Raw genomic sequence first — 12,240 nt, 5'->3', positions numbered from 1 at the left:
ACTATCGCGGCCTCTCTTGTTGCGGAGCACAGGCTCCAGACGCGCAGGCTCAGCAGTTGTGGCTCACGGGCCCAGTTGCTCCGCGGCATGTGGGATCTTCCCAGACCAGGGCTCGAACCCGTGTCCGCTGCATTGGCAGGCAGATTCTCAACCACTGCACCACCAGGGAAGCCCATTGACTATGGTTTTCTAATTTCATTTCAGAAGTTTAATTTCTTGAAACTTCCCAATTTCTATGTTTCTGCACTATCCTTCCCCTACCTATTCTTCAGAGTTTTCAGGAAAAGGGTGGGGCATGTCAGTGAAGGCTCTCTAAAGGAAGTGACATCTCAGTGAGATCTGAAGGATTAATAGGAATTACTTATTAGGGGGAGGTGGCATGGACAACAATGAATGTGCAAAGGTACATTTCTAGAACTGAAACAATTTCAGTACCTACTTTTTTTTTTTAATTTATTTTTGGCTGCATTGGGTCTTTGTTGCTGTGTGCGGGCTTTCTTTAGTTGTAGCGAGTGGGGGCTACTCTTTGTTGTGGTGTGCGGGCTTCTCATTGCGGTGGCTTCTCTTTGGTGCAGAGCACAGGCTCTAGGCGCGTGGGCTCAGTAGTTGTGGCTCACGGGCTCTAGAGCGCAGGCTCAGTAGTTGTGGCGCATGGGCTTAGTTGCTCCATGGCATGTGGGATCTTCCCGGACCAGGGATTGAGCCCGTGTCCCCTGCAATGGCAGGCGGATTCTCAACCACTGCTCCACCAGGGAAGCCCAGTACATAATTTTTTTTAAAAATTATTTATTTATTTATTTTGGCTGCACCAGGTCTTAGTTGCGGCATGCGGAATCTTTAGTTGCGGCATGTGGACTTCTTAGTTGGGCATGCATGCAGGATCTAGTTCCCCAACCAGGGATCAAACCCAGGCCCCCTGCATTGGGAGTGAGGAGTCTTACCCACTGGACCACCAGGCAAGTTCCAGTACATAATGTTATAATGAGAATACTGCGGGTTTAAACTAGAGATGCAACCAGGAGCCAGATCATGAAGGACCATCTAAAACCATCCTAAGACGTTTGGATTTTATTCTGAGGAAAATGGGGATCCATGGAAGTGTTTCAAACTGGGGAGAAATGTGATCAGATTTGTGTTTTAGGTAGAATACTCATTTTAGGTGGGTAAAAGACTGGAAGGGATGAGTCTGGTAATGGGTCAATTAGGAGCATGAACTAAATCCTCAGAAACTGTTAAATTGAACTGGGAAACTGGAGAATAAGTAGCGGATGGGCATAGAGGAGTTAGGGGAAGAAGAGGTGGAGGCAAAGTTTGTCACAAAAATTTGCCCTTCTCTGAATAGCTGCAACCTTGCCTCTGATTTTGGAGACAAACTTCCTTTTACAACTACAATTCATTTTTTGCAGGTAGCCATTTCATGTATTTTTTTCAACAAATATTATTGACCACCTTCTATAAGGTAGGCACTGTTTTAGGCCTGGGGATAACAAAGTCCTTGCCCTCATGTAGCTTATATTTTTTTCCTAGTGGGAGGGAGCAGAAGATAAACAGAAACAAAATAAATGTATAGCATGACAACGTTAAATATAAAAGCAGAACAAAAGGGGCAAGAAGTATGGGGAGGGTGTGGTGATGGTGGTGAGGATTGCTGTTTAATGTAAGTCCTGAGCAAAAACTTGGCAACATTTGAGCAAAAACTTGAAGGAAGTAAGAGAGACATCCATGAGGGTAACAGGGAGTCCAATAGTGCTGGAGTAGAATAAACAAAGGAGAGAGTGGCAGAAGATGAGGTGAGAGAAGGGCGTGGAAAGAATAGATTATGTAGAACCTCGTAGAGCACCATCCTTACGAATTTTTAAATTCTGCCTGAGATGGGAAGCTATTGGAGATAGCTTTTGGGTAGAAGGGTGACATGATTGTTTAAAGTGATCACTCTAGCTGCTATGTTGAGAATAGATTTTAATGAAACAAGGCTGGAAGCTGGGAAACCAGAGAGGAGGATATCGTAAGAATCCAAGTGGGTTATGACAGGGGCTTGGACCAGGGTAGCAGTAGAAGAGATAAGACATAGAGAGTCTCTGGATATATTTTGAAGACACAGTCAATAGGATTTCCTAAGAGATAGGATATGGGATATAAGAATAAAAGAGGAGTTAAAAATTATTTCCAATGTTTTTGTCACGCGCAACTGAAAGGAAGGAGTTGCCATATACTGAAAAAGGAAAGACTGGAAGGAAAAGCAGGTTAGGGGGAGGACAACAGGAGTTTACTTTTGGACACATGAAGGCTATTTTGATAACCAGATGAATATGTTGAATAGACAGCTGGATGTATCAGTCTGAAGTTCAAAAGCAAGGTACAGGATAGACATATAAAATAGGGATATATCAGCATATAGATTTCTTTTAGTTATGAAACTAGATGAAATTACCACAAGTAAGAGAGAATGGATAGAGAAGAGGTATATAAGTACTGCGTCTTGGGGGTACACAAAGATTTAGAACTCTGGGTGATGAGAAATCAAGAGGATGAGAAGGAGCAGACAATGAGGTAGGAGGAGAAGAGAAAGAAAGAAGAAGAAAGAAGGCAAGGAGGAGGAGGAGGCGGAGAAGATGCATCCTGGAAGCCAAATGAAGGAAGTATTTTGGGGAAGAAGAAATGATCACTTGGGTCAAATGCTGCTGAACAAATAAGATGAGAGAGGAGTGACAACTGAATTTAGCAACTTTGAAGTTGACAAGAACGGTTAGTAGAGTGGCAGAGGTGAAAGAAAATGGTAAGAGAAAAACTGGAGAGAGCAAGTGCAGACCACATTTTGGATAAGTTTTGCTCTAAAGGATGGAAGAGATGTGAGGGCAATACCTGAATAGGGAAATTAGGTCAAAAGAAGTGTTTTTTGTTTTTTTTTAATTATGGGGAAAATATCAGCTGGTGGCAATGATCCAAGAAGGAGGGGGAAAAAATGATAATTCAGGAGAAAGAAAGGATGTTGCTGGATGATGTCTTTGACTAAGCAAGAGGAGATGAGATCTATTGCACAAGTCCAGAGTTGGCCTTAGATAAGGGTATAAATAGTTCATAGTAATAGGAGGGAATGCAAAGACAGAGAGTCTATACTGGTAGGTGGGTAGATGTGATGGTGGGAGCTTGGAATGTTCTTTTTGATTCTTTTCTTTTTTCAGTGAAAGAGGAAACTGACAGTATGGTTGGGGGGAGAGGTGTTGGAGAGTTGAGGATAGAAGTTAGGAAATAGTCCATTTAATGTACTCTAATATAAAATAAAAATTAAGTTTAAAAAAGTATACCTGAAACTAACACAACATTGTAAATCAACTATAGTCCAAACTAAAATAAAAATTAAATTAAAAAAAGAATATTGATTGGATTTGGATTTAGAAAACTCAATTTTGATTCCCAGGTTTTCCACTCATCAGGTAGGTAAAATTTAACTTGTCTGTTCAATCCCTCAGGTTTCTCTGTGGGTAAAATGGAGATACCGAAGGCCTGGGATTTCTGTTTGTATGAGGATTAAATAAAAGAATAAATGTGAAAGGAAAGCATTTTGCAGTTATTTGAACTTGAAAAATAACTTTAACATTTGAATCCACTTATCAAGGACTTGTTCCATTACTCATTTTCATGTGTTTTACATAATCTTTTTTTTTCTATTTTTATTTTTTTTTGCCATGCAGCTGAGGGATCTCAGTTCCCCTACCAGGGATTGAACCTGGACCATGGCAGTGAAAGCGTGGAATCCTAACCACTAGACCACCAGGGAACTCCCTACATACATTATCTTATTTAATCCTTATATTAACCCTGTGAGATAAGGCATTCTCATCCCATTTTACCAATGGGTAAGTTGAGCTTCAGAGAAATTAAAAACCTTGTCCAAGGTTCACAAGTTAGTAGGTGGCTGAGCAGGCATTCCAAAGCAGGATTCCAATCCAAGCCTCCTACTCTTAATAACCATCCTTTTCCAAGACATATTTTCTCTTAAATTAGCTAAAGTGTACTAATTCACTGCTCTCTCTCAGGGTTTCTTTCTTGGAGCAGGTTAGAAGGGTCTTCTCCATACTTTTTAGGTCACAAGAAAGCTGAGTAGTTCAGTTGTATACTTACTAGATCAGAAGTGGTTTTGACATTTGATTCATCCAATGTCAGTAGAAGTTGAAACAGAGGTCTGATATAAGAGAGGTGCTGTTGCCAGATTTGTAGGAGAAAGGACTTTAAAAAATATATTTCAAAATGTAGGGGCTTCCCTGGTGGTGCAGTGGTTAAGAATCTGCCTGCGCTGCCAATGCAGGGGACACAGGTTCCATTCCTGGACTGGGAGGATACCTCGTGCCGCGGAGCAACTAAGCCCGTGCGCCACAACTACTGAGACTGTGCTCTAGAGCCTGTGAGCCACAACTACTGAGCCCGTGTGCCACAACTACTGAAGCCCGTGCGCCTAGAGCCGGTGCTCCGCAACAAGAGAAGCCACCGCAGTGAGAAGCCCGCGCACTGCAACGAAGAGTAGCCCCCGCTCGCCGCAACTAGCGAAAGCCCGTGCCCAGCAACGAGGACCCAACGCAGCCGTAAATAAATAAATAATTTTAAAAAAAATGTATACAGTCATCCCTCCTTATCCACGGGCTCTCCATCCCTGGATTCAACCTCTATGGAAGATGTTCAGGAAAAAAATTCCATAAAATTTAAAAAAGCAAAAGTTGAATTTGCCAGTACCAGCAGCTATTTACACAGCATTTACATTGTATTAGTTAGTATAAGCACTCTAGAGGTGATTTGAAGTATAGGGGACAAGGTGCCTAGGTTATATGCAAATGCTACACCATTTTATATCAGGTACTTAAGTTTCAGAGGATTTGCGTATGGTGGATCCTGAAACCGATGTCCCTGGGGACACGGAGGGCCCACCATATTCGATTTCCCAACTCCACAGAGCTGGTCGGTGGCCGTGTCTTTGAACGGCGACAGGAATGTGGTACCTAGCCCTATGGTGTCGGTTGGAGGGAGACGGTCTCAGAGCGGTGTGTAGGAGTTGGGTGAGTGGTTCGGGAGGCCTAAGGTTGGTCTCTGGGGCGTCATGAAGGCGAAAGGAGGGCGGTTGGGCCCTCAAGGCATGGAATGGTGGTCGGCCCCCGTGTGGGTGGGGAAGGCCGTCCTGGGGGCGGGGTCTGCGGCGGGCGAGTGCGCGTCGCCACGCCGAGCGTTTCAAAAGCCCAAACCTTCCGCAGGGGCAGCTGAGGGGCGCTGTTCAGCTGCTTTCCGGTACCGGTCGAGACCACCTCTCGCGGGATCCGGGCCCCGCTCGACGGCCGCTCTCCTCTCGACGCGTAGCCGGCGGGGGTCGCCATGGTTCACTTCTTGCACCCAGGCCTCTCGCCCCGCACCATCGTCCCTCCGAATGCTCAGAAGGACGTCCTGGGCTGCGGCGTGGTGCAGGTGAGCACCGGGGAGGGGGAGGGGGGAACGCGAGCCTAGGCGGGACGCCAGGCCCCAGGCGAGCGCGGCGAGTCGTCGGGGACTGTGCTGAGGCACTTGTTGACTCGTTTGACCGACGCGGGGGTAAAGTCTGAAGAGGCTGAGCCCCTGCCAGGCTTCTGTCTTTTATGAGAAGTGCATGTCGGAGAGGAATTTTCCCCCCAGGGCGTCCCAGCCTTTGAGCCGAGCGAGCAGACCCTGCGCGGCTGAGAGGAGGAGCGGCGGGATGAGTCCCCCCTCCCGCGTGACCCTGGGCGAGTCCCCTGCTCAGGTCTCTGATGCTCACCTGTGCCTGCGAGGGCGGCAGCTATTTTGCAGGGTGGTGTAAATTTAGACGTAAGTGCTGGGCATGGCTTTAGGCTTTGCCCGTAGTAGACGGTGGCGCTTTTTGTCATGATGCACCCAAATGCCTCAAACTTCGACCGTTCCCCCACGTGTGTTGGGGACCTGTTGCTTCCCAGAGGCTGTGACCTGTCGGTCCCGGGGTCGTTAACAGGAAGACCTTCTGAGCCCGGCGGGGGGAACTGGAACCCCGAAGACTGAAATTCCTTAAATTCCACGTGTTTGTTTCCCCCTCTTTTCCCTCGGAATGCCTGTTAGACTAAATTGAGCAAAATGCAAACCAAAAGAGTTTGTATTTGGCGCCTACTGTGTGTCAGGTATTGCATTTCTAGAGTAATCTCGGATTTTTTGGTAGGCATTTTACTGGTGTATAGGGAAATTGAGAACCCTTCCTTGACTTGCTCATGATCTGGAACCTGACATCAGTTGTTCTGATGTCAGACTCCATGTTCTACAACATCCCAAGGGCTACCGCTCTTAAAACTCAAAATCTAATGAACGCTCAACCCACAATTAGTATGGGGGGGTAAGGAAATATCCTGATTGAGGTTGTACTTTACACGCTGACGCCGTGTTGGCTTTTGTGCCCTTCAAAGATCTAGCCTGTATTCCTGTAGACCCTTTTGGACTCACTTTTAAAAGCTACCTAAATAATTTGTAAATTTGTTTGTAGCTAATGGAAAAGCTGCGTTTTTAATGTATGTACTAGCACAGTGTGTCAAGCACATTTTTTGTTGGCGCTGACTGGAATTGAAAAACAAGGTTTTCTTTAGAAAAGTGATCAGACTAATCCATTTTCTGTCTGGTTCCATACTGTACTATGTACACTCGTTTTTTTGGTTAAGATTTTATTCTTAATTAATTTTAAAAGTTGTACAGTGCATGAATACTTTTCCTTTAGATATATTTCTCTATGCTGGTTTTAATTTTATTTAGCAGTGTTTTGTAGTTTTTGGTGGAAAGGTCTTTTACATATTTTGTTAAATTTATCCCTGTTTTTGATAGTACTGTAAATATTTTTTAAAAGTTTATAATTTGGGGGGGGTATATTGATCTTGTATCCTACAACTTTGCTAAAGCCACCTATTTTCTCCAGTTTTTTTAAGATTTCTTAAGATTTTCTTTACAATCTGTCATCTGCAAATAAAGACAGCTTTACTTATTCCCTTCCAGTCTGTTCTTTTTCTTTTCTTTTTTTTAAAATGCATTTTCTAGGACCTTTTGTAGAATGTAGAAGTGGTGAGAATAGACATCTTTGTATTGTTCTAGATCTTTCACCTCCTAGTATGATACTGGCTACAGGTTTTTCCGTTAGATGCCCTTTGTCAAATTAAGGAATTTTTCTTCTATTCCTAGTTTGCTGAGTTTTTTGTTTTTGTTTTTTTAAATCATGAATGTGTGTTGAATTTTGTTAAATGCTTTTTCAGCATTTAATAAGATGTTTTTGTTCTTTATTGTGTTAATGTGGTGAATTTTATTGATTGTGAATTTAACTTTACATTCTAGGAATAAACACCACCTGGTCATGATGTATTATTTTTATATATTGAAGAATTCTGTTGCTAATATTTTTGAAATATTATTTATGTCCATGTTTATGAGGGAAATTGCTCTTTAGAAATATTTTATCTGGGAATTCCCTGGTGGTCCAGTGGTTAGGACTCTGTGCTTTCACTGCTGTGGGCCCGGGTTTGATCCCTGGTCGAGGAACTAAGATCCCACAAGCCACGCGGCACGGGCAAAAAAAAAAAAAAATGTATCTGTTTAGTATCTAGATAATGTTGGCCTTAAAATATGAGTTGGGAAGTGTTCCCCATTCAGTTTTTTGAGTTTGTGGGATATTGGTATTATTTATTCCTTAGATGTTTAACAGAATTCACCAGTGAAGCCGTTGAGACTTTAATTTCTTTGGGGGATTTTTTTTTAAATTTTTATTTTATATTGGACTATAGTTGATTTACAATGTTGTGTTAGTTTCAGGTGTACAGCAAAGTGATTCAATTATACATATACATGTATCTATTCTTTTTCAAATTCTTTTCCCCTTTAGGTTATTACAGAATATATTGAGCAGAGTTTCCTGTGCTATACAGTAGGTCCTTGTTGGTTATCTATTTTAAATATAGTAGTGTGTTATGTCAATCCTAAACTCCCAATTTATCCCTCCCCCCTGAGGGAAGGTTTTAAACTATATCTACTTCATGGGGGAAATGCTCATAAATTTTGATATATTGTTAAAAATATTTTATAATTACTGTTAAGAGTCCTTCTTTGACCCATGGGATATTTAGAAGTGTACTGCCTAATTCCCAAATAGTTGGGGATATTCCACATATCTTTTTGTTTAATGCAAATACATTGTTGTCAGAAAACATGCTCTATGATTTCAGTCCATTTATATTTACTGAGATTTGTTTTATGGCTCAGATATGATCTATCTTGGTGTATGTTCATGTGCACTTAAAAGGAGTATGTGTTCTGTAGTTGGGTATAGTATTCTATGAATGTCAGGTCAAGTTGATTGAGAATGTTAATCTATATTCTTTTTTTTTTTTTTTTGGCCACGCAGTGTGTCATGCAGGATCTTAGTTCCCCTACCAGGGATCCAACCTGTGCCCCCTGCAGTGGAAGCGCAGAGTCCTAACCACTGGACTGCCAGGGATTTCCCAGTGTTAATCTATATTCTTATTCATTTTCCGTCTACTTGTTTTTATCAGTTGCTGAAGACAAGTGTTAATTTCCAACTATAATTGTCGATTTTTCTTTTTATTCTTTCAGTTTTTACTTTATGAATTTTGAAGTTGTTAGTAAGTGCATATACATTAGGAATTATGTCTTCTTGATGAAGTGATCCTTTTATCATTATGAAATGTCCATCTTGATTTCTGATAATATTCTTTTCCTGAAATTAACATAGTTACTCCAGTGTCCTTATGATTAGTGTTTGTTAAACAACCCTGTGTTGTTTAAAGCCCATCTCTTGTAAACAGCAGGCTTGCTTTTTTAATCCCGTTTGACAATCTGTGCCTTTTAAATTAGAGTAAATATAATTATCAAAATTGTTGTGTTTAAGTTGCTGTTTGTGTTCTATTTGTCCTATGTGTTTGTTGTTGTGTTTCTCCTTTGCCTGGCTTCTTTTCAATTGAGTATATACATATATTTTTTTTGGCCGTGCTGCGCAGCTTGCGGGACCTTAGTTCTGCGACCAGGGATTGAATTTGCACCCTCAGAAATGAAAGCACGGAGTCCTAACCACTGGACTGCCAGGGAATTCCCTCAGTTGAGTATTTTTAAAGTTTCATTTTATCTCTTCTGTTGACTTACTAGTTCTGTTCCTCTCCTTTCCCACCCCCCCACACTCTCTTTAATGGTCACTCAGATAGCAGTTTTTTAAATGTGGACTCAAGACTTCTGGGGTCTCTAAGACTGCATTCTCTTTCATTAAGCCACACATTAATGAAATTTGCAAAAATGTAAAACAGTGCTGCCGTTGTCACTAAACTTTTAAAAATTCTTTTTGAAAATATAGCTGTTTTAAAAAAATGTTCTTTCTTGGGAATTCCCTGGACGTCCAGTGGTTAGGACTTGGTTCTTTCACTGCTGAGGCCAGGGTTCAATCCCTGGTCTGGGAACTAAGATCCTGCAAGCCACGCGATGTGGCCAAAAAAAAAAAAATGTTCTTTGTGTCAACATTTGATTTTTTTTTAACTTTTATTATTTCTAAATGAATTAATACATATTTTAAAGATTTCTTAGTTTTAATGCAGTAAATGTTGATAGATGTAATACAATTTTTAAGAGTATAAAGGGGTCCTAAGTTTGAGAGTCACAGCTCCAGGTTTTAAAATATACACGTTTGACTTACCACAGTCTACTTTTAAATATATCGCTTCACCTTACAACAGTATTCTTTCATTTTCTCCCCTCTTTCCTGTACTTTGCACTTTTGAAATAATACATTTTACTTCTCCATGTTAGAAATTGCACAATATATTGTTTTTACTTTTTCTTTGATCAATCAGTTATTTCTTAAAAGAATTAGGAAATAAGAAAAAAAGTCTGAAAATATCTTTATTTTACCTTTATTTCTGAAAGATATTTTCATTGCGCTTAGTTTTTCTTTTTTTTTTGATATTTATTTATTTATTTGGCTACACTGGGTCTTAGTTGTGGTATGCAGGATCTTTGTTGTGGCGTGCGAGATCTTTAGTTGTGGCATTCGAACTCTTAGTTGCGGCACGTGGAATCTAGTTCCCTGACCAAGGATCAAACCTGGACCCCCTGCATTGGGAGCCTGGAGTCTTAACTGCTGGCCCACCAGGGAAGTCCCTAAAAATGTTATTTCATTGTCTTCTGGCTAGTATTGCTTCTGATGAAAATTCAGTGGTCATACTTCTTTTTTTTAAAAAACTGTGTCCACATTACCTCTGGTTCCACCCCTCCCCAAGTCTTAAGGTTTTTCTCTTTATTGTTGGTTTCTAGACATTTATTATATTGTGGTATCTTTTGTTTATTTCACTTTGGGTCCATTTTTGCTTCTGGGATCAGTGGGTTTATATTTTGTATCTAACGTCAATATTTTTTGACTTTTTAAAAAAGAAAGCTATTAAGTTTATTGTTCTTTGTACCTGGTGAATTAACTGTGTAATTCAATAAATATTAAACTGTAAAATAATTTCATAGATTCCAAGTGTAGGACATTGTCCTCCTTGACCATTATTTCTTAAAATATTTTTTCTTCCCCAGTAACTCCTCTCTTCTAGAGTTTCAATTATACATTTGTATTAAACTGCTTAAGATTGTCCCTTGGGGTTCTGTGCTTCTCCGCTTTTTTTCCCCCCAGACTTTTTCTGTTTCAGTTTAGATAGTTTCTATTGCACTACCTTCAACTTCACTTATCTTTAATTTTGTAGTATCTAATCTGTTGATAATATCATCTAATGTGTTGTTTACATTAAATAATGTATTTTTCAACTCTGGAAGTTCCATTTGGGTCTTTTTCAGATCTTGCACTTCTCTGTTGAGATTGCATATTTATTCCCTCATTATATTCATATTCTCCTCTATATCCATGAATTATAATATCTGTTTTAAAGTTTTTGTCTGCTAATTATGTTATTTCGGGTTTCCTTCCTCCTTCCCTCCCTTCCTGGCATTGCGCAGCTTGTGGGATCTCAGTTCCCTGACCAGGGATTGAACCCGCACCCTAGGCAGTGAAAGTGAAAGCATGGACTCCTAACCACTGGACCTCCAGGGAATTCCCTGGGTCTGTTTCTGTTGACTAATTTTATTTTCTCTCCTGATTCTTACCATATTTTATTGTAAGCTAAACTTTATGGATACTATCGTGTTTAGATTTTTGTTGTCTTCCTGAGTCAGGCCTATATGTGAGGTTTTTAAAACAGATTTTTTTTTTAGGGGGGACCATGCCTTGTGGCATGTGGGTCCTTAGTTCCCTGATCAGGGATTGTATTCATGCTCCCAGCAGTGGAAGTACATGCTCCTAATCACTGGACCACCAGGGAATTCCCTGAGGTTTTAATTTTTTAATTTTTGTTCATTTATTTTTTTAAAGATTTATTATTTATTTATTTTTGGCTGCATTGGGTCTTAGTTGCAGCACACACGATCTTCATTGAGTCATGCGGGATCTTTCATTGCGGTGCACGGGCTTCTTTCTAGTTGTGGCACGCAGGTTTTCTCTCTCTAGTTGTGGCACGAAGACTCCAGGGCATGTGGGCTCTGTAGTTTGGGGCACGCGGGCTCTCTTGTTGAGACGCTCGAGCTCAGTAGTTGTGGCATGCGGGCTTAGTTGCCCCTCGGCAGGTGGGATCCTAGTTCCCTGACCAGGGATCGAACCCTGGTCCCCTGCATTAGAAGGCAGATTCTTTACCACTGGATCGCCAGGGAAGTCCCCCCTGAGGTTTTTAAAGTGCTATTGTAGGGACTACCCTGGCAGTCCAGCAGTTAAGACCCTGCGCTCCCAAGCACAGGGGGCACGGGCTTGATCCGTGTTCGGGGAACTAAGATCTCGCATGCCACATGGTGTGGCCAAAAATCAAATCAAAACAAAACAAAAATGCTATTGTAAATTTTTTAAATTTAATTTTCCAATTAATTGTTGGTTGTATATAAAATGCAGCTTTTTGTTTGTTTTGTTTTTTTACCTTGTACCCATTAAAACATGTTCATTAGGAGAGTTATATAGTACTGTTTATATTTTAGAAATGATGAGTCTAAACTCTAGGTAGAGGTGGATTGGAAAAGGATTAAGAGTGAAAGTAGAGAAACTAATTTGGAGTTTTTTAGTATTCTAGGAAAGATATGGTAGTGACTTGGATTAGAAATTAGTAGTGGAGCTAGAAAGAAGGGGATGAACTAGAAATTTATTTGGGAGGTTTAACAGTCATA

General features: G+C 40.9%; 1 protein-coding gene across 1 annotated transcript in view; it reads left to right on the top strand.

The window, feature by feature from the left end:
* Positions 1-5,093: 5,093 nt before the first annotated feature.
* The window catches only part of ZYG11A (zyg-11 family member A, cell cycle regulator), a 63,803-nt gene continuing 56,656 nt past the window's right edge, over positions 5,094-12,240 (top strand). The window contains exon 1 of the mRNA XM_082372115.1: positions 5,094-5,448. Within this exon, the coding sequence (XP_082228241.1) occupies positions 5,359-5,448 (90 nt within the window). The 5' untranslated portion in view covers positions 5,094-5,358. The remainder of the gene's footprint in view (positions 5,449-12,240) is intronic.

The sequence above is a fragment of the Balaenoptera borealis genome (genome assembly GCF_965194805.1).
Source record: "Balaenoptera borealis genome assembly, chromosome: 1".
In the NCBI taxonomy this organism is placed as follows: domain Eukaryota; kingdom Metazoa; phylum Chordata; class Mammalia; order Artiodactyla; family Balaenopteridae; genus Balaenoptera; species Balaenoptera borealis.
The sequence above is the reverse complement of the archived record's forward strand: the minus strand, read 5'-3'. Positions and strand labels throughout refer to the sequence as shown.